The sequence below is a fragment of the Podarcis tiliguerta genome (assembly GCF_965153285.1).
Source record: "Podarcis tiliguerta genome assembly, chromosome: 1".
In the NCBI taxonomy this organism is placed as follows: Eukaryota; Metazoa; Chordata; class Lepidosauria; order Squamata; family Lacertidae; genus Podarcis; species Podarcis tiliguerta.
The window spans coordinates 118320127-118342110 of NC_139534.1; the positions used below are offsets into that span (position 1 = coordinate 118320127).

The window sequence follows — 21984 nt, forward strand, 5'->3', positions numbered from 1 at the left end:
AGGGTGGACAAAAAGGTCACATACAGTGTTTGCCATTAGGCAAAGAAAGTGGTGACAGTGGGAGTGGAAGCAGAGATCATGCCCCCTCAAGATAGTCCTGACACACCAGTCTTCTTTCCTTCAGAAAGAGACTCCAACCAAGCAATTTCCCTATGAGGAAATGCTACATTTGGGGGCATGATAGAGGTATACAAGATTACACATGGTGCAGAGGAAGTGGATAGGGAGATTGATTGATTGATTGATTGATTGATTTCTCTCTGTCTCTCATAATAGTAGAATCTGAGGCCACTCAGTGAATGTTGGAAGATTCAGGACAATCAAAAATTATTTTTTTCATAAAAATTATATACTGCTTGATTGTAGAAAAAACCTCAGAGTAGTTGGTACAAGAAAAACAAGAAATAAAATTTTCACTAAAGATTTACAACCATAATTTAAAACACCAAGGAAATTAAAACCACAATAGAATAGACCAAAACAAATTAAAACTCCTAAAAACTTTCTAAACATCTGAGTAAAGGTAAAGGTACCCCTGACCATTAGGTCCAGTCGTGGACGACTCTGGGGTTGCGCGCTCATCTTGCTATATCGGCTGAGGGAGCCGGTGTTTGTCCGCAGACAGCTACTGGGTCATGTGGCCAGCATGACTAAGACACTTCTGGCGAACCAGAGCAGCACACGGAAACACCGTTTACCTTCCCACCGGAGTGGTACCTATTTATCTACTTGCACTTTTGGGTGTGCTTTCAAACTGCTAGGTTGGCAGGAGCTGGGACTGAGCAATGGGAGCTCACCCTGTTGCGGGGATTTGAACCGCCAACCTTCTGATCGGCAAGCCCAAGAGGCTCAGTGGTTTAGACCACAGTGCCACCTGCGTCCCAAACATTTGAGTAGGCTTGCCTAAATAACAAACATCTTCAGCAGGCACCGAAAATAATATAATGAAGACATCTGCCTGATATCAAAGGGTAGGGAGTTCAAAGATGTCGGTGCCGCCACGCTAAATGACAGAGTTCTTACAGATGCAGTGTGGGTATTATGTGGCACCTGTAAAAGTGCCAATTCTGCTGATGGAAGTGGTTGAGTGGGCACATATGGAGTGTGGAGATCTCGTAGTCAGCTAAACAAATCCCAAGATGTTAAAGGCTTTATAGTATCATTCCCACATAGGGAACACTGCTGAACTATGGCATTTGTTCCTACAAGATATAGCCAGTCCTACTTTTCTAGAAAAAAGAGATGTTGGAACTCACCACAAACGCCTCCCTTGTTCTCTTATAATAGCAATGGCGCCCACCTGAAAGGTGCCAGAACTTAGTTCCGGTGAGTTCCAGCTGGAAAAAAAGCCCTGTAATTAGTGATGACCGAGGACTGCCAAAGGGGATTGCCACAACAGCTAAACACTGAATATCTGTTGCTGGGAATCGGTGAGTGGGGCAGAGGGCCACTGTGCTTGCTTCTGTGGGTTTCTCACAGGTGTTGGGGTGGGGAGGGGATGAAGTAGAGGGATCCTTTTTCCACATGTGGTGGTTCTGTAATCAGGGAAATCTGGTAAGTAATTTACAATGAATTAAAAAAGATATTCAAAAAAACCTTCCCCCAAAAGCTGGAGGCATTCCTTTTGGGAATGGTAACAACCGAAGTCCCTAAAAAACAAAATAATTTATTATTATATGCTACCACTGTGGCTAGAATCTTATTAGCACAAAGGTGGAAAACAAGTACGGTATCCACTAAGGAAGAGCGGCAGTTTAAAATGCTTGAATATGCTGAATTGGCAGGTATAACGAATAGGATAAGAGAAAAGGATGATAAGGAAGATTGGAAAATGTTTACTGAATATTTTAGGATCCGGTATAAACAAGTAAATAACTTAGCAGGTCTTCAGTAAATCCAGCAGAATAGGAGCTAATACAAATCAACAGAGGAAGGAATTAGAAGATTAGATATTTGGAATACGTGATTTAATAGGAAAAATACAGAAACCAGGAAAAGGGTGGAAGGGAAGTCACCAGGTATTCAGCTGTAAGTCCAGATTGGTATGAAAGTTGTACCACTGGGGGTGGAGGGAAGGGGATGTGGGATGAGCTGTTTTTCTTTTCTGTATCTGTATTAAAAATGCAAATATTTTTTTTAAAAAAGGAGACAAGGTGAGGCAACTGCCTCAGGCCACTGGATTCACAGGGGGAGCAGATCCAGATGTAGATCTTCCCCCCCACCTGCTCCTGATGTAGTTCTTCCCTCACCCCTTCTTCCCTGGTGGGGAGGGCTGTGTGCGTCGGCATTTGGGGGGGGGGGGGTCTGCCTCAGGCAGGGCTGGGTTTAGGTTTGATGAGGCCCTAGGTTGCATTTTAATATTTTAATGTTTCAATCTTTTAATGTTGTATTTAATGTTGTATTTTAATCTTGTTTTTAAGCTGTATTCATTCAACTTGTTTTTATTATTGCTTGTTAGCCACCCTGAGCCCAGCCTTGGCTGGGGAGGGTGGGGTATAAATAAAAATTATTATTATTATTATTATTATTATTATTATTTATTAGGTTTGATGGGGCCTTTTATAAGTGCAGCTGTCGGACCTAATAGGTATCTAAAGCCATTTGCACATAACAAATAGGAGTCTACACAACCATAGCTGTCAACTTTTCCCTTTTCTTGCGAGGAATCCTATTCGGAATAAGGGAATTTCCCTTAAAAAACGGGAAACGTTGACAGCTATGTACACAACACAAATCACTATTGCTGTATGTAGGTTTTATTTTATTTTATTTGGAAATGTACATCCAGGGGTTTTTTCCCCCTTTAATTTTTTTTGCCCCCCCCCCCCCAAGAGAGTGGGGTCCTGAGCAATGCCTTGGGCCGGCCCTGTCTTTTTTTGGGTGGGGGAACTACATGAGAGGCGAATAATGGGTCAGTTGGGCGACAGGTCGGACCCCCACGGTCTTCTTCCCCCGCCCAAAGGCCTCCCGCTCAAAGGGTGGGCTGCAGGGGCGCCTCTCCCCCGACTACTCGCCTCTCTCCCCCCTCCCGGCTCCTCACCTGCCTCAGGAGACAGCCGCTTCTCTCAGCGCCTCTGGAAGAAGCCGCGACTCCCCTTTGCATCAGCCAAGTGCATCGCTCATCGCCGTCCGGGCGGGAAACACGCACCTGAGCCCGGAACCACCGGTGAAGAGGAGCGAGAGAGGACAGCTAGGCTCATGCCCAGAACTGCGGAAGGGAGGAGGCGAGGTCTTCGGTGAGAGCCGCGCCGTGAGCCGAAGCGGGCGAGAAAACAAACAAAAACACAGAACGAAGGACGTCGGTAAAGGGAGTACCGGGGGAGCCCGGGCCGTTCGACGCCGGGTCGAGTTTCCTGGGGGAACCGTTTCAACGGGAGGCACCTGCCCACGCTGCGAAGCCGAGCGGCAAGCAGCGCGGAGGGAGACTGCGTGAGGGCGGTGTTTCCGTGAAAGGGGTCCCCCGTGCAAGGAAACCGCTCCGGGTCCCTTCTTGGCAGACGTTGGCTGCAGGCAGTACAGGCGGAGTTGCTTCGCGTGGCACTCGGGCCGCTTTGAAGCGGGGGAAAGGAGGTTTTTTATGCAAAGTACGTGCTCAAAGCGCCCCTGTTTCACAACTCTTGTTACTGTAGCTAAGCTTAATATAGTTGTAGAAAGCCTTGCTGTATGGCTACCTTGTAATACAGGCGCACAATCCCCTCCCCCAAAGTGTATGTATGTTTGTTTGTGTTTTGGGGGGTCTACTGACAAACACAGGTTTTGATACAGATCTAACAATTCTGCTAGTTTTATACATTCCGGGGTGGGGTAAGGGAAAGGTATTTGCATGCCACACTCGAGTTTTCCTTCTTCATGGTGGTGGCATATTGATAACAGAATTATCTACAGTCGCTTAGGTAACAGGAAAACGTGCGCTTTGAAAGCTAAGCTTTCCACAACATTTTTGAGAATGTGCTAGTTCCGCAGAAGTGGTTTTTTGACCCTTGGATGCTGCTGTTTTGCAGTGTGTGTGTTTTTTTTAAAGGGTCCCTGGCTTCCAACAGATACATATTTCTTGTCATAATTCAGTTTCATTTAGTGTTTATGTATGGAATTGTTAAGAGCTGCCCTTGAAAGGTTCAGCTGTAAAAAATAATAACGTGCTTCAGCAAGGTGCTGCACTAATTTTAGCAGCAGCACATTCTCCATTCACTTATCTGTTCATAATTGATACAGTATTAATGATAAGCTAAAAAACAAATATGGGACGCGGGTGGCGCTGTATGGGACGCGGGTGGCGCTGTGGGTTAAAGCCTCAGCGCCTAGGGCTTGCCGATCGAAAGGTCGGCGGTTTGAATCCCCGCTGCGGGGTGCGCTCCCGTCGTTCGGTCCCAGCGCCTGCCAACCTAGCAGTTCGAAAGCACTCCCAGGTGCAAGTAGATAAATAGGGACCGCTTACTAGCGGGAAGGTAAACAGCGTTTCCGTGTGCGGCTCTGGCTCGCCAGAGCAGCGATGTCACGTTGGCCACGTGACCCGGAAGTGTCTTCGGACAGCGCTGGCCCCCGGCCTATAGAGTGAGATGAGCGCACAACCCTAGAGTCTGGCAAGACTGGCCCGTACGGGCAGGGGTACCTAAAAAACAAATGGTCACACATAGTCTTGAGCCCACTGCCAAGTCATTGAGCAAAGAGACAATTAAATGCATCTGTTTTATTTATTTTTTATTTATCCATCTGTTTTATTATGTTTCAGTGATGGTTGGTCCCTGCACTTGCTTTTTCAGAAAACCAAATGTAGTGGGGAGCACACATACATTCCCTTGCTCGTTATGATACAGGTTTGCTGCTGAGACAAGCCTTTTGAACACTAAAGCTAGCTGGCTCTCTGATTCAGTACTTTCTCAGTAAATGTTTGCAGTTTTCTTTTGAGTAAAAATTGTCAAATTACTGGAATTGTCTTGGGATGGCCATGGTATACTAGGTTATTTTCAGGCTGTTAATGTAAACTGGAATGTGTTAATTTAATCAAATATTTAATTATGAACATAGTAACGGTTACTCTGTGGAGGCTCACAAACCACCCTGGTGTAATATTTGTAAGTATGAAAGTATGCTATGTTTCCTTGACTGAAAAATGAGTTCTTTAAAGTGAATTTCCTTAAATTTGTAGACTTTCATCGCAGAAGCTTTTCACTGTTTATGAAGATCCAAAGGGAAAACTTAGAGGATTCTGTTGCAGCCGACTTGATGAATCCCTCACTTGTTGCTTACGAAGATTCAGACTCTGAGACAGAGGATGGGAAATCTGAAGATGCCCCTGCCAGGGGAATAAATGTTACAAATTCTGCTATGACTGCTGCTCAGCCTTGTGATGGGACAGTCAAAATTTCTGATAGCACATTCCAACCTGTGGAATACATTGGCAGTTCTAGGAGTAACATGTTTCATGAAGATACTCTTCTCCGGCACCCAAAACCTAATAAAAACTATATGGGAACCACACTTCTTAAGAAATTACAGCCTGATACACCTAGACTATTTTCTGCAAATGAGAGTTGCTCTCAGAAGAGGCCCTGTGATTACAGTGAAGTTACTATACAAGGGCTGAGACCATATATCCCTAAAAGACTGCGGCAGGAAAAAAATCCACTTCTTTGTGAAGCTGAAGACAGTGGCCAGAGCACAAGTTGTGCAGCCAAACTTGATACAGCAGGAGAACAGATGTCCTTTAATACTTCCCAATATATTATGCCATACATAGGTTCTAAGTATGGGATAACTGAAATTCCTAGGAACCTGGTATTTCAGATGTCTGATCACAGCGGTCCAGTTAATGTGGTCCAGTGGTGCCCTGTGCAGAAGTGGAGCCACATGTTGCTCTCTGCATCTATGGATAAAACTGTCAAGGTAATATGTTGCAGAGTGAATGTGTTTGTGTCTTTTTGATGGAAAATTAGCATTTATTCCCCATAAGAAAAGAGGTGGGAATCTAATCAATTTCAAAAGTCTCTAGTGAGCCCCTGCGAGCCCTTTTTCTGCGGAACTAGCAGATTCATGTTGAATTGTGTAGGCACCTGTCTGTTATGCAGTGCAGTCTGCATTTACTCTGACAGAGGTTATGTACTGATGGAAATTATGGACTTCTGTACTGTCAGTGAAATTGGATTTCTGCAAGTTGAGGGGGTGGGAAAAAGTGCAGACTCTGCTGAACTCTGACACTAGTTCTAGTAAGTCAGAGAGAAACTGTAGATGGAGCTGGTGCATTGTTCCTTTAAAAAAACTAGAGGATCTCCCCCCCCCCCCTTTCTACCTTCTTAGTTGTGGGGAAATGGGAGCAGCAGAATTCTCAGTGCTCTTGCAGGAGACCAAGGAGATCTATATTTAGATTCAAAGGAATCTAAATATAGCACCTGTGATGCTGCTGATGTCAGCAGGCGCGACATGGCACACTAAAGTCCCTCTTTGCCCTCTGATCTGGTCTCTGGTTGGCTATATGAGGGCGCCTTCAAACACTTATTTCCCCAGGTATGGTAGTGGCTAATTGGCAGGTGGTAATGGTAGACCATAACACCCACACAAGAGGAGCCAGCTTGTGTGTGTAGTAGACAGCGCCCCATTGCTTGCAAAAAATAAAAAAAAAAAATCCAATGCTGTCATTTTCTCTTTGAGACAGGGGGAATCCAGGTGCATGTGTTTCTTACTGCCACCTGCAAGGAGATAGTAGGTTGAAGAGGCAAGGCTTTCCATGTCCCTGTACTGGTTCTCCCAAGTAAATTGGAGCTACTTGCTGTAATTGCACTGTTTACTGCTAGGAAAGGGCTGAGGAATGAAAAAATGAAGGATAACCTCAGCTCTCCCAATAACATTTTTATATGTGCTGCGGGGAAACAAAAGGAAAAATGAAGGAAGTCCTATAAGGAGAAATCAACAGGTGATAATTTTAGAAATTTTCCATTACGGATTTTCCATGTAGTCGATTTAGTAGCTTAAATTACCTTGTCTGGCAACCTGATGCAAGAGAGGGCATAAGCTGAAATAGCTAAGACTGCAATATATATTTTTAGGCAAGTGGAGTAGAGCCAGTGATGGGATCTTGAGGCTTCCCTGGAGTTTAGGTTTATCACTACTGATTAATACAAGAAAAAGTGGGATCAGAGCACAGGCATAGGGTATGATTTTATGTAAAGAGCCTGCTGTATTAGGCCAAAGACCTCTAATTAAACATTCAATTGTTGTTGTTGTTTAGTCGTTTAGTCGTGTCCAACTCTTCATGACCCCATGGACCAGAGCACGCCAGGCACTCCTGTCTTCCACTGCCTCCCTCAGTTTGGTCAAACTCATGCTGGTAGCTTCGAGAACACTGTCCAACCATCTCGTCCTCTGTCGTCCCCTTCTCCTTGTGCCCTCCATCTTTCCCAACATCAGGGTCTTTTCCAGGGAGTCTTCTCTTCTCATGAGGTGGCCAAAGTATTGGAGCCTCAGCTACAGGATCTGTCCTTCCAGTGAGCACTCAGGGCTGATTTCCTTCAGAATAGATCGGTTTGATCTTCTTGCAGTTTATGGGACTCTCAAGAGTCTCCTCCAGCACCATAATTCAAAACATTCAGTACTCACAGATAACAACCAGATGCCCACAGGCAGGACATGAGTGCAATATTACACTTCCCACTTATGACTCCTAGCAGTTGGTATTCATAGGCATACTATCTTTGATGCTGCAGGTAATGTACTGTATGGCTATCAAGGCAAGTGGCTGTTGATAACCTGATTCCATGTATTTGTCTAGTCCTCTTTTTAAGCCTCGCAAGTTGGTGGCCATTACTACATCTTGTGATACCAAATTCCACAATTTAACTATGCACTGTGTGAAGAAGCTCTTCCTTTTGCCTGGTCTGAATTTGAATTTGTAGGGACATGATTCCCAAGTGCTGTAGCTGTCATGCCTACTGTCAGACATCCAGCCCAGTAATGTCTGCTCTGATTTGGCAGCAACTCTCCAAGGTTTTAAGTTGACATCTTTTTCATACGGTTCACCTGTTCCATCCCTGATATCTGAGATCCTTTAATTATAAATGTCCTGGTTTAGTTCTAACATGCTGCATGCAAACCATCCTGAGAGGCTATCCTGAATTGCTCCCCATAACTGTTCCCTTTCCACAGATCTCACTGTACAAAGTTGGCTAGAACAGTTGCTGTTCATTGCCCCCACCTGCAGCTAGCGTTCCATTTGCTATTTCAGTGGCTTTTTCCAGAATCCATATCCCTGCACTGTACCCATAGAAGTAAGCATAGCCAGCTGTAACAACTCCTCCGTCCACTTTTGTGTTGAAACAACTGAGCCTCAAATCCTAGAACAAAACGAATCATTAAAGAAGAAGAGGTGAGCCCCCCTGTGTCATACAAAATTTCTAATTTGCCTCTGATTTTCTGAGACTTATTCCCAGACTTATAATTTTCCTAAAGACTCCTTTCTTTGAATGGATACAAATGACTGCTCATGTCAGCCTTATAATTAAAGTTCTTAGACGTTTCTTAGGTTTGCTGAAATGACGCTTGCTTTACATTATAAGGTTTTAGTGGAAAGCTTATGTGGTGTCCTCCTGCTGCTAATTCTAGTTCTTTACATCAGCGGGTGAATAATCTGTGTTTTGCTGTCCTTAATGCCTCATTTCTAGCTTTTGCCAAAAGTACTTAGGTTGTCACAAAGGGATATATGTACGCACCACTTTTTCTTTGACTGACGTAAGTCTTTGCTTTCTTGCACTGCTTTTCAATTAACTGGAGGAGATAATAGTGAGACTAGAAACCATGAACACCATCAACTTGGTATAAACACAGAAGCATTTATTTTATTGTATGGATTGGGTCCAGGCTACCTGAAGGACTGTGCCAGTGTGGTGTAGTGGTTAAGAGCAGTGGACTCGTAATCTGGTGAACCGGGTTCGATTCCCTGCTCCTCCACATGCAGCTGCTGGGTGACCTTGGGCTAGTCACACTTCTCTGAAGTCTCCCAGCCTCACTCACCTCACAGAGTGTTTCTTGTGGGGGAGGAAGGGAAAGGAGATTGTTAGCCGCTTTGAGACTCCTTAGGGTAGTGATAAAGCGGGATATCAAATCCAAACTCTTCTTCTCTTCTCTTATCTGTAAGCCTGCCTGGGCTTTGAGATCTTCTGGGGAGACCTTTCTCTTGGCTTACCACCTCACAAGCACATTTGGTCAGGAGGCAAGACAGGGAATTCTTGGTGGCTGCTGCCAGATTGTGGAACTCATTCCAGTGGGAGGCTAAGCTGGCCTCTCTGCTATACTTTTTGTCAGTAGGTAAATACTTTTTTGTTCCGACTAATTGGCTGTTGTGGCAGGGTCTTCTGAGGGTCGATGTTCTACTTTGTGTGTGTGTAAAAGGTAAAGGTAAAGGTACCCCTGACCATCAGGTCCAGTCATGGACGACTTTGGGGTTGTGGCGCTCATCTCGCTCTATAGGCCGAGGGAGCCGGCGTTTGTCTGCAGTCAGCTTCTGGGTCATGTGGCCAGCATGACTAAGCCGCTTCTGGCGAACCAGAGCAGTGCACGGAAACACCGTTTACCTTCCCAGCAGAGGGTACCTATTTATCTACTTGCACTTGGCGTGCTTTCGAACTGCTAGGTAGGAAGGAGCTGGGACCGAACAACGGGAGCTCACCCCGTTGCAGGGATTCGAACCACCGACCTTCTGATTGGCAAGCCCTAGGCTCTGTGATTTAGACCACAACACCCCTCTTTGTGTGTGTGTATGCGCTTATAAATGTTTAAATTCATTTGCTGTATTTTTTATGCCACTCTTCTGAGTTATTGTCCCCTGAGTTGGCTACCATCAGTGACAGAGAGAGACAGGTTCTGCAGTCAGGCTTGCAAGCTAAAAAGACAAGGCATGCAAGGGAAGAAGAATCGTATTAAGGTTCTGGAGCCCATTCAGGTGATTTGCTCCAGTTGTCCTTTAAAAGCCGGTGGTCTGTTGGAATATAGTTTTGATTTGGCAAAGTCGTTCACCGTGGTCTCTACAGTTTCCTCATAGCAGTTAGGCAGCACATCCATGGCTGTCCAGCCCCTCTCTGAAATCGGAAGTGCAAAGTCAGCGGCAGCAAAGTCATTCTCAGTGTATCAAGGGTGTGGCCACTTCTTGCATCACAGCCTGTGGGCTACAAACATCCTAATCACAATTGCCCCAAAGTGCAATTTCTAGACAAGAAAGAGCTTAATAATTTGTCAAACGTACCAGGCAATGATTTGCAGCGACGCTGTTTCATTTCAAAGCTGCACTAAAGTGCTCTCTTGAACTGGTCCTCAGCCTCCTCTTTTAAAATGCAGATTGGTAAGTTCAGATGAATAGAACATTCATTTTATTTTAGTGTGTTCCAAGGAGAGGCCGGCACTCACAATTAATCTCCTGCTGAGGAGGCAGAGAATGGGAATTATTGGCTAAAACGAATAAGCTCAAGTGGCAACCAGTGTTTATGGTATTGTAGAGTTTAAAAAATCAGTAGTCAGTAGAGCTCTGAGTCCTATTGTATGCTAAACAGTCCTTGAGAGCTATTTCATTGTTTGGAGGAATAATCACACGTATTTTTCTTTTTAGCTGTTAGTTCCTGCCCTCTTTGGAGTTCTTTTCAGGCCAGTAGAGGGCACAGTTAGATTAAAGATGAACACTGCAAGGGTGGGATACCAACTGCAGTTAACTTCTCTGTTTGGTCATTCATTGCAGAAAGGATGCTTTGCAATACAGATACTAGCAAACAGCTTAAGGCAGAGTTTATAATTACCTCTAACCTCTTCTGGGGGCGGGGATGGTGCTCCCAATGTTAAACCTGCTACCAATATTAAACTGTGCTTCATTTTACTTATTTATACTTAGAAAAGCATTTATAGACTGCCCCTCATACAGAACACCAGGGTACTGTACATCAAGATCCACAGAAAGCATTGAGAAGAATCATAAAAATGACTGGCTAATCTAAATAGCTTAAACAGCTGAATAGGCCTGTTGGCCTTAAAAACCCCTCAATAAGTATCTGCGATATTAGTGTGCTGCTGAATTCCTCCCAAGGAGCAAGGATGCATGCCTTATCTCTGCTGGGAGAGTATTCCACAGCATGGGACCAGTAACACTAAGTGCCCAACCTCTAGTTAAAGCTAGTTGGGCTTCTGATACCCAGGGAACAATGAGCAGTGCTCTTCCAGAGGATCTCAGTGATTGAGCTGGAATAGAAGGGCCCAGGTGGTCCTTGCATTGTCTGGGACCCAAGTTGCTCAGGGCCTTGTATATTAATGCAAGAACCTTGAAGCTGATGCTGTCACTCATCTGCCTTCATCAGCAGTCTGGGTGCTGCATTCTGCACTGGTTGCAGCTTCCAGGTCAGGTCCATGGGCACCTCCAGATAGCAAACATTGCAGTAGTCCATCCTTGATATCACTATTGCATGGACCACAGTGCCCAGGCTTTCCTGATCCAGATACAGCCATAGCTGGCATACCAGATGGAGCTGGTAGAAGGCACTACTAGCCACAGAGGTCACTTGCTTATCCAGGAGTACCCCCAAGCTATGTACCTGCTTCTTCAGAGGGTATGCAACTCCTTCCAGAACAGGCAGTTGGCTTGTTTTATGGCCACAGGATCCACCTATCCACAAAGCCTTAATCTTCCAAGAATTCAGTCCTGACTTGTTCACTAACCATAGTTTAAAACAGCTAAAACTTCCTCCAATATTGATGCAGATACTTCCAACCTCCTCCTTGCTGCTGCACCAGAGACAAGACAAGGGAGGGCTGAGGAGCCCAAGGCTCTCCTCTTCTTGATCATCTAATTCTAGATCATATTATACCTCCTTGGGAATTTGATTGAAGAGTAGTATAAAAATACTTACAATAAACAAACTTAGTGGTGCATCTAAAGCGGGCCGTTACTTTCCTACCGCTTTGGACAGCACCTTCAATCTGCCTCTTTGCAACATGGCAAAAGAAAATCTCCACCCCCATCACTCAGCCCAGACACTGATGGTCTTCTGCTGGTTCCCTCACTGCAAGAAGCGAAGTTGCAGGGAACCAGGCAGAGGGCCTTCTCGGTAGTAGCTCCCTCCCTTTGGAACATGCTCCCTTTAGATGCCAAGGAAATAAAAAACTATCTGACTTTTAGAAGATATCTGAAGGCAGCCCTGTTTAGGGAAGTTTTAAAGGATGTATTTATTATGTTTGATGATGGTGATGACAGTAATAATAATAATAATAATTTATTACTTATACCCTGCCGATCTGGCTGGATTTCCTCAGCCATTCTGGGCAGCTTCCAACAAGAAATTAAAAATACATTAAAACATCAGTCGTTAAAAACTTCCCTAAACAGGGCTGCCTTCAGATGTCTTCTAAACGTCAGATAGTTTATTTCTTTGACATCTGAAGGGAGCATATTCCACAGGGTGGGCGCCACCACCGAGAAGGCCCTCTGCCTGGTTCCCTGTAACTTTGCTTCTCGCAGTGAGGGAACCGCCAGAAGGCCCTCGGCACTGGACCTCAGTTGTATGATATGTTGTAAGCCTCCCAGAGTGGCTGGGGAAACCCAGCCAGATGGGCAGGGTATAAATAAAATAATAATGATTATCATCATCTTCGACTTACATTTTAAATATTTTCATTTCTCTCATTGATGGATTCCAAGGTGGTTGAGAAAACATAAGAGAACCCCATGAAAACAATAAGGCTGTCACACATGACACATTTGCTATCTTTCAGACTAACCTTTCTTTGCCGGGTTGATGATAAAAGGCCATTTATGCCGCACTAGACTCTTTGGAAGAATGAGATAAAAAAACATAATAAAGAAAATTAAAAATGGAATGAAATACGACTAGATTTAAAATAAAAACTATTGTTACTATTTAATACTACTATCTTTGGCTTTGGCGATTATTTCTACTTCTGCTGGAGCACCGTTATCTTTTAAAGACACGGAAAAAGAGCATTTCTATATAGGTTTCTGGCTTTCATTTGCATTTTTTGGAAATGGAACCTGGGCTCTCAAGGAGTATGCAGGCCCTGTTTGGAAGGATTGTGTGCCGGGGGGGTGTGTGTGTGGGGAACCACACACCCTCCTCTGCATAAAATAAATTGACTGAATAACACTGCTCCAAATGGGAGCTTTTTCCAAGAAGACCTCCCTCCCGTCACCACTCTAAGAAATTAAATTGAGCCTCGTGGTGAAAAAGTACACTCTTTTACTAATCAATTCTATTCCTGCTTTATAGCCCATTCCCTGCATCGCCACCACATTGTTCCCAATATTTCTTTTTTCATTAAAAAGAGTTTGCCTGACACTTTTTCAGAGTACATTCCCTTAGACATCCCTAGGTTTTCTTGTTCTGTGTTAGCCCGTCTGAGGAGAAAGTACATGTGTGATTGAAATCTAGTAGTAAGCCATGATTTATGAATGAGCTACTTACTACAAAACACTTTGCACACCAAAAAAGTGCTAGGAAGGGGATGAATAATGCATGGATAGCTCCAGGGTTGCAGTTCTTTGTTTTACCATCCACCTTCTCCACCAGGAGGTGAGTCTCTTCAGCACCTCGGAGAGTCGGCTATGAAGAATCTCTCGTCTCTTAAAAGAAGGCATACAACAGTTGGTCCATTTTGTGGCGAAGAAAAGAAACACTCTCCATTTTTAAAAACGCTGTGTGCAATCAAATGGTGCAGCATGGCTCAGAAAAGCCTTCAGGGGAAAATAATAGGCTTACGAGGATGTGACGGGAGGAACATCACAGAGGAGAAATTGTTTCAAATCTGTGCATAATGAAAAGGACCAGCCTTTGATGCTCTGGGTGAAAACGGAAACGGTACTGCTTTCCAGATTCTTGCAGGGTCTTCTTGCCTACATCTCAGCACCCTGTGGCTTACTGAGCTGCATCAAAACTTTCTACACGCCCCCTTCTTCATTCCTTCCCTATGGCTGCACTTGCCGTTCTCTTCTTGGGACCACAAGCTCAGACCTGCTGGTCTTCTAGGGGTTTTTAGGAGGTCTGCATGGACTGCCACACCTATTTCAAACATGTCTTGAGTTCTGGTCAGTGTTTTTTCTCTTTTTCCTGGTCCTTTCTTGTCTCTGCCTTTACCAAGCCCCTGTTGCGTGCGAGCAACAGAAGCATGCCCAGTGGGCTGAGGCAAGGAAGATTTCCTCCCATTGTCTGTAGCAACGCTGTTGGTCCTGACAGAATGCTACCCTTGGGAAACTCCTAGGGTTGTCTAATAGGGTTGTTTAATAGCCTTGCAAGTTCCTTTTAAGTACTCCTCAGCAATGGGCTTTCCTTTCTTTTAGTTATCATTTTCAGAATGAATATTCCGTGCTGTTCTAGCAGTCACAGAGTGCACAGAAATGTAATGGGGCTTTTAGCAGCAAAGAAAAACTAAGAGGAACAAGACAAATTGGAATGCAGGAGTCAGAGAACCAGAGAAAACTGAATATTTTTGCAGATTAGCTTCTGAACATCTTGGGGAACTATTCCCATGCCCTTCCCCTTCAAATAGGTACATTTTATCCTAGTTGTGCAGCTCTTGAATGCAGTGATATATAGAATATTATTTATTGTATATATTACAAGTTGTTTTTTTATATTGTCTGTCAAAAAACAAACCAACAAACCAAGGTTGGTTTACATAAAAATAAACTGCAGAACATAATTTTTAAAGCACAATTATGCAAACTCAAAGCGCCCTGAAAATAGAAAAGCTAAAAGGCAGCAAGATATTAAGGCAAACAGAAACAAACACAGCTAAAACTATGGGTTGCATACCTAGATTCAGAACAACTTCTTATGGTGGCCAGAGCTGTCATTCTCTATGCTAAAAAAAACCCCTGCCTTTGTGTTAGAGCATGACTTCATCATGGGTACCTACCTTGCAGAATGTTTCATTGTCTTTGATGGCAATCCATCCAAGTGCACATTGGCGAATGATCCTCAAACCCTTTTGACTGGCATGAATAAGTTATCATCTCAACTTGAGATTACTTTCAGAAGAGATCCAAATGATCACAGACCAAGAATAAACAAACTCAGTTCAACCAAGGACGTGGAACAAAAGAAAAGTGGAAACTGCTTTTTCTTGGATGATTAAATGAAAAGTTGATCATCAGTTTATAAAAACGAAAACCTTGCTATATGAAATGCAATCAGGTTTTAAAATATTGCTCATTCCAGATGCAAAAATAGAATGTTACTGTCGTGTAACATCTACTGCCCAGAAGCAGTGTCACGAGTACCACTTTTGTGCCGGACAAGACTATCTTTTGGAGGTAATATTTCAAAGCTGAAGTTATCATGCACATGCTTTTTTACAACAGAGATATTTTGGTTTGGATGTACCAAATGCTAACATGTTTCCAGTTCTATGTCTTTCAGCCGTCTTCTGTACAAGATAGTAAACAAGAAGCCAAGATATTGAAATTGGTATTTTAAAAGATCCTGACTTGCTGTAAACGAGGGTTTCTTAAGTAAATGCCCATTCAGTCTTGAAAAAACAAAAAAAACACCTCTATGGGTTGAATCCAATCTGCCCAATGGGCAGAATTCCAACTATGGGATATCCCTGTCACAACCGATTACAGGCTGTGCCTCCGGGCATAAGCATACTGAACAGAGGCAGAGCCACATCCAATAAGATAGGGCCTTGAGAGGGAAGAGAAGTGCTTTCAGTACCCTGGATAGCACACTGTGGAAGATGCTCTCAGGAGGAGGGGTGTTGTCTCAGCAGAATGCAGAGGCCTCACGAAGTCTGACAGGATGCGAAGCTGTAGGTGCTGTGAAAAAACTGCTGTCTGGTTCTGTAGTCATTGGCTCCTATGGCATGGCGGCTGCACTGAAAAGGCATCTTCTGAGTATGTCAAAGCAATACCCTCCGGTATGGAAGCTGGGGATTGTTGCTTCCCTGAGTGGTGCTCTTCCCTGTCTTCATCTACCTTCCAGGTTTGAAGGAGGACTGAGGCTGGAGAACATCCCCCATAGGAGGAAAGGGGTTACTTTCAGCACACCCCCCCCCCCCGTGGATACTTTGTGAGCACCTATCCCTTGTCCTGTGCTGATATCCTCCCATTGAGAGTTCCTCACAGCTTTTCATCATTTAGTGCTGCTGGCAAGAGCTGAGCAAGTTATTATACGGCGATGACACGACGTAAATAACAGGGCATAGGAATTTGTCTAATTATCCCTTCCTGCCCCAATACCTAGTACAGTGGTACCTCGGGTTAAGTACTTAATTCGTTCTGGAGGTCCGTTCTTAACCTGAAACTGTACTTAACCTGAAGCACCACTTTAGCTAATGGGGCCTCCCACTGCCACTGCGCCGCCGGAGCAAGATTTCTGTTCTCATCCTGAAGCAAAGTTCTTAACCCAAGGTACTATTTCTGGGTCAGCGGAGTGTAACCTGAAGCGTCTGTAATCTGAAGCGTCTGTAACCCGAGGTACCACTGTATTCTGAAATAGTTTGTCAGCCAAAGGTTTGACTTGAAACAACTGCAATTTGGGTCCTTCCTTTCCTGAACTCTCTTATATAGCAGCTCTGGTACTCAAATCTTCTTGCTTTCTTTTCCCCTCCCTGTTCCCCTTTGCTTTTGTTGCATCTCCATCATACTGTTGATCATATTAAGCTGTGAACCACATTGAGCACTCTGCCAGAAAGACAGTATATAAATGTAGTAAACTGGTCATAATGGGGCAAGAGAGAAGCTGGAGGTGGCAGCCACAGGAGATTACATGCCTTGTTCTTATCCAGGTAACTAAGAACGTAAGGAACACCAGAAGAGCCTGCTGGATTGGGCCAGTGGCCTATTTAGTCCAGCATCCAGAGGCCAATCAGGAAACCTGCAAGCAGGATCCGAGCACAAGAGCGACACTCTGCCCTCCTGTGGTTTCCAGCAACTGGTATTCAAACCTAGGATATTGCCAGCCCAATATGGACTGTTACATAGCTATAATCACTCAGCGAAGTGTCGTTTCTGAAACCAGATGCCTTGGGCTGCAATCATGTTCCCATTGAACTCCTGAGCAGACGCATATAAGATTGTGTTGTTAAGCTGCTGTTTTATTTGCCTAAAGCTTGTGCATCATCCCACTTGGAGAAGACGTAGCTGAATTTAGATTTACCAAATTGCCCTGTGAGGATACACATGTAGTATTATTTTTCCAGATTTATTTTTCTTGCATAATCTTTGGCAGTAAGTAGATTTCGGGCTGCTTAAGATGTTCCTTTGGTGCACATATTTTGTAGGTATTTTCAGAATCGACAGTTAGAAGCTTGGGAGGCAATGTTGTGTTGAAAACAATCAGCCGAACAAATTTTTTTCCCCATGGAGGTACCATTGAAATCAATAGGAGTGGTGTAGAAGCAACTCTCGGTCATATTTCTTATGAAGTGTTTTAAACATTTTGTTTCCAGGCATGCTGTTTCCAAGGAAACTGAAAGTAGTCCTTGCAAAGTGTAGTTCTATATTTTTTAGTGTCCCTCGGTGGAACAGATTTTTTTTGTAACAGTATTTATCGTAGTACTGGGTATTAATGATCTTCCCTTAATTTTTTTCCTTACCAAAAAAAAAGCTTGTAAACTTGCATAATATCTAGCACCATCTGATTGTTACCCAGAAGATAAGCGGCCAGTTGAAAGAGGTTCCCACACCCATATTATACTGTACAGAACATAGATTCAGTCCTTGGCATATCTATGCCTGTCTTATTTGCGCTACAATATTTTAATTAGTTTTGAGACATCATTTCAAGGAGGGTGTTCTTGCCAGAAATAGCATGCATAGTGTCAGTTTCCCACTGAGGATTCTGGGGCGAAGTCTTAGGTCCCAGCGAGAAAAGATGCTTTGTAACTATGTGCTTAAGCTGTGCTAGTAGCTTGCTAATGTGCTGTTTGAGAGTTGGGTCTTGCAAGACACTCATTGGAATGGACAACACGTTTTTTAGTTGTGTGGATCAGGGCAGCCCTGTAACAGCCCAACACAGGTAGCTGCTTTCGGCCTCAGCGAAAAGACCTTTGTGTTATGCTCAAAGGAACAATCCCTTCATTTCGGACTTTTTAAACCATGACCTGTATTCTTTCAGCTCTACCTGAGTTTTTGGCACTGTAGTCCAATGGGGCCCCCTCTTCTTATGCAAAGCACTGAAAGTTTATTACACAGAAATTTAGAAAGCCTTTGCACATTACAGTGGTACCTCTGGTTACGTACTTAATTCGTTCCAGAGGTCCGTTCTTAACCTGAAACTGTTCTTAACCTGAAGCACCACTTTAGCTAATGGGGTCTCCCGCTGCTGCCGTGCCGCCACCACGTGATTTCTGTTCTCATCCTGAAGCAAAGTTCTTAACCCGAGGTATTATTTCTGCATTAGCGGAGTCTGTAACCTGAAGCGTATGTAACCCGAGGTACCACTGGATCTCTCTCTCTCTCTCTAATTGAAAGTTTTACAGTGAATTAAAGCAAAAAGAAGGAAGGGGGGGGGGGGAGAAACAAAAGAAAACAGGATTACAGCAATAACAGAGTAACATTAAAATGTACTTAGGGCTATGTTATATATATGTGAACAGACGACTTATCTCCCTCATGTATACGTCAGTTCACGATTCACTATGGTTTTGTTAAATACTTTCCAAATATGCTTAAATTGGTCCATACATAATCTCGGTCTGAAAGCGATCCATTCAAAGGTTGCAAGCGTTGACATGTTGTCTGTCCATTGATCAGAGGAGGCCATGTATTTTTATCCTTCCAATGTATCAATATCAATATTTTTGCAGATGGTAAGGCCAGGAGAATCCATTTACGTTGACCGATTTTCAAGCCCCATAAATTAGGTATGTAGTTGAAAATGATGTTATCTTCTGAAATTTTTAATTCTTTCCCCACAATTGTATTAATACATCCTAGTATTCCCCCCCCCCCCAAATAAACAAATGCTAACACCAAACACTGTATAAACATATGTTTCAAAGGAGCATTTTCCTTATTGCACTTTTGTTTCCTGACAACAAAATTGAGGGTCGGCCAGCGCATTATGCCAGCAAAGTAAAGGCTGGTGGAAACATTTGTCCCTGGTGGCAGTGCAGAGGCTCTTCGCGTTGAACAAGAGATGTGTGCCATGAGCCAGACACTGTGCACATTAAGTGGTTCCCATGGGGAAGTTGCTTTCATTCAGTCTCTGAATCTTGGCATAAAGTAGAGCCTAATTTTAAGAAACATAGCAGAAAAAAAGGTATCAAGTATCATGTGAGGTTGGAGCAGCCATTTCCCAACGTACTTTATTGGCAGAGCATTTTGTTGTTGTTAATTAGGTTTCTTTATTGTATTATTTAGTTTCTTTTCTGCATAATCTTGCTTTTTTGTATGAGATGGTTCTAGTCTAGTCTTACAAGGTTGGCTGCTTTTGTACGGGGTGTGGGGATTACTATATTCGTATTATAAAACGAATAAGTTGAGAATCCGAATCATGAGAAGCAAGCTGTCAACTTCCTAGTTCATAAGCCTAACGATTAACGTTATCTTTGGCTTGCATACATGCAAACACGGCCAATTTCATTTCAGCTAACCAGTGGTATCTCAACTTGATTTCCCCTCGCTGAAGAACCTGATACAGTGGTACCTCAGGTTACATACGCTTCAGGTTACACACTCCGCTAACCCAGAAATACTGCTTCAGGTTAAATACTTTGCTTCAGGATAAGAACAGAAATCGGGCTCCGGTGGCACGGCAGCAGCAGGAGGCCCCATTAGCTAAAGTGGTGCTTCAGGTTAAGAACAGTTTCAGGTTAAGAACGGACCTCCGGAACAAATTAAGTACTTAACCCGAGGTACCACTGTACAGGGCTGCCTTCAGATGTCTTCTGAAAGTCCTATAGTTGTTTTATTTCCTTGAAATCTGATGAGAGGGTGTTCCACAGGGTGGGTGCCACCACCAAGAAGGCCCTCTGCCTGGTTCCCTGTAGCCTCACTTGTCACAATGAGGGAACCCCCAGAAGGCCCCCTGAGCTGGATCTCAGGGTCTGGGCTGCTGGTGGAGACGCTCCTTCAGGTATACAGTCTGACTGGGCAGCTACTAGGGTTGAATGTTTCGTAGAGACAGTATTCCCCCTCCTTTAGCTGCATGTCCATAAAATTCCGTTAAAGTTAAACAGCTCTTAAGAGAAACAGGAACAAGCTTTTAAATAACCTGTGCTAAATCTTTTCCTCCCCATTAATCAGGGGGTCAATTCATTTGTCTGTCTATCACAAACCTATTACGACAACACTGAATTTCATTTTAGATGGGGTGGGGGACAGAGGAAAGAAAAATACAAATAGGAAGGGCTTTCAGGAAGGGCTTTCACTGATATATTTTTTTGGGGGGGGTCTTAGCTACATCATGAACGTCCTAGTCAAAATTGATCATACATTTTAAACTAGCCCTGGGAATTTAAGTGCAGTATTTTAAGCTCTTTAAAAAGCATATAAATTATAGATGATACCATTAACATAGGCTCAGTCACATTTCAGTAAGACTATTTTGAACTAAGTTCAGCAAGGGTAGTTAAGAATTTTATTTGTCTGTGGACTAATACGGACTAATATGCAGATCAGAACACTTCATTTGTTTTCGGTTTTCTGAATTATGTGATACGGTTTGTGGCTCAAACGTTTACCAGATTTGTGCAAAAATGCATGCATTAGATTTAAGGTTTTTCTCCCTCCTCTCTGCATGTCCCCCAAAATGGGTCTGGAGAGGGGGATCAGGGCAACCCCTGGAACAGCATGCAGGGTGAGGAGAGCAGGGAATTGTTCTGTCTGGTAAGCCAAAAGGCATGCCCTGCCGGAACAATCCCTGCAGCGTAACGTTGCATTCTTCCCACCATTAAAATGAATGAGGATCTTCCCAAGTGGGCAAGAGGTCAGTGCACATAGTGATTTCTGAATTGGGTTGCTTGTCTAGAGAAAGCACTAAAGGGCTACTGCCTTGTAAAGAACATGGCTAATAAATAATAATAGGATTTTTGAAGCTTGCCTTGGCAGAAGTGATGCACTGAAGCAGGCTTCTTGTTTCTCTTGATGATCTTGCAGCATGATAATGGGCCGCTGCTTTTCTTTTAAAGGATTTTTCAAAAAGATAATAATAATGCAGAGGATAAAATTGCGTCATGTACCCTTATAGTGAATCCGATTGTCGGTGTCTCAGTCCTTCCATATCCAGAACAGCACCATCCATGCACAAGAGGGAGGAATCCGGATGCTTTGGGAAACCCCAAGAGGTAGAAGAACTTGTTAGGAAAAAAATAGATCTGGTAAGTTGGGAAGTGAGAGCTGGACCATAAAGAAGGCTGATCGCCGAAGAATTGATGCTTTTGAATTATGGTGCTGGAGGAGACTCTTGAGAGTCCCATGGACTGCAAGAAGATCAAACGCATCCATTCTTAAGGAAATCAGCCCTGAGTGCTCACTGGAAGGACAGATCGTGAAGCTGAGGCTCCAATACTTTGGCCACCTCATGAGAAGAGAAGACTCCCTGGAAAAGACCCTGATGTTGGGAAAGATGGAGGGCACAAGGAGAAGGGGAAGACAGAGGACGAGATGGTTAGACAGTGTTCTCGAAGCTACAAACATGAATCTGACCAAACTGCGGGAGGCAGTGGAAGACAGGAGTGCCTGGCGTGCTCTGGTCCATGGGGTCATGAAGAGTCGGACACGACTGAACGACTAAACAACAACAAAGTTGGGAACCCAAAAACAGCCCAGTGAAGACTGAGCATGCTCAGTGGACATTAAACATTGACTGACTATTGTGAGGAAGGAAGGGAGTATGGAATGGAGTTCCCTGGAGGGGGGCAAGACTGGCTGGAGCTATGAACAGGAGCACTCCACGCTGCAACATTTTGTTATAGGCCACCTGTTGTATAGTCTTAGGTTTTCCAAGCGTGGGGGGAATTTATATGGTGTACGAACCCTTGTGGCAAGGCAAAGTCAGTCCA

The 21984-nt window shown here is 43.9% G+C and overlaps 2 protein-coding genes across 7 annotated transcripts in view; one reads left to right on the forward strand and one right to left on the reverse strand.

Annotated features, from left to right (window-relative positions):
- Nucleotides 1-3336, reverse strand: part of WARS1 (tryptophanyl-tRNA synthetase 1) — a 29323-nt gene extending 25987 nt beyond the window's left edge. Inside the window, exons 1-2 of one of the 4 annotated variants that reach the window (XM_083438181.1) lie at nucleotides 3041-3336; nucleotides 1257-1337 (exon numbers count right to left, since the gene is read on the reverse strand). The gene's annotated coding sequence lies outside the window, so the exon portion shown is untranslated. The remainder of the gene's footprint in view (nucleotides 1-1256; nucleotides 1338-3040) is intronic. The other 3 variants (XM_083438183.1, XM_083438182.1, XM_083438180.1) reach the window with 3 other exon arrangements.
- Nucleotides 3337-3399: 63 nt separating this feature from the next.
- Nucleotides 3400-21984, forward strand: part of WDR25 (WD repeat domain 25) — a 95066-nt gene continuing 76481 nt past the window's right edge. For 2 of the 3 annotated variants that reach the window (XR_014510377.1, XM_083437403.1), the window contains exons 1-2: nucleotides 3400-3584; nucleotides 5147-5883. Coding sequence is in view for 2 of the 3 variants with exons in the window: in XM_083437403.1 (XP_083293529.1) it covers nucleotides 3578-3584; nucleotides 5147-5883 (744 nt within the window). In the remaining variant the exon portion in view is untranslated. Of the gene's footprint in view, nucleotides 3585-3607; nucleotides 3708-5146; nucleotides 5884-21984 lie in introns of those variants that run through there. The other variant, XM_083437404.1, reaches the window with a different exon arrangement.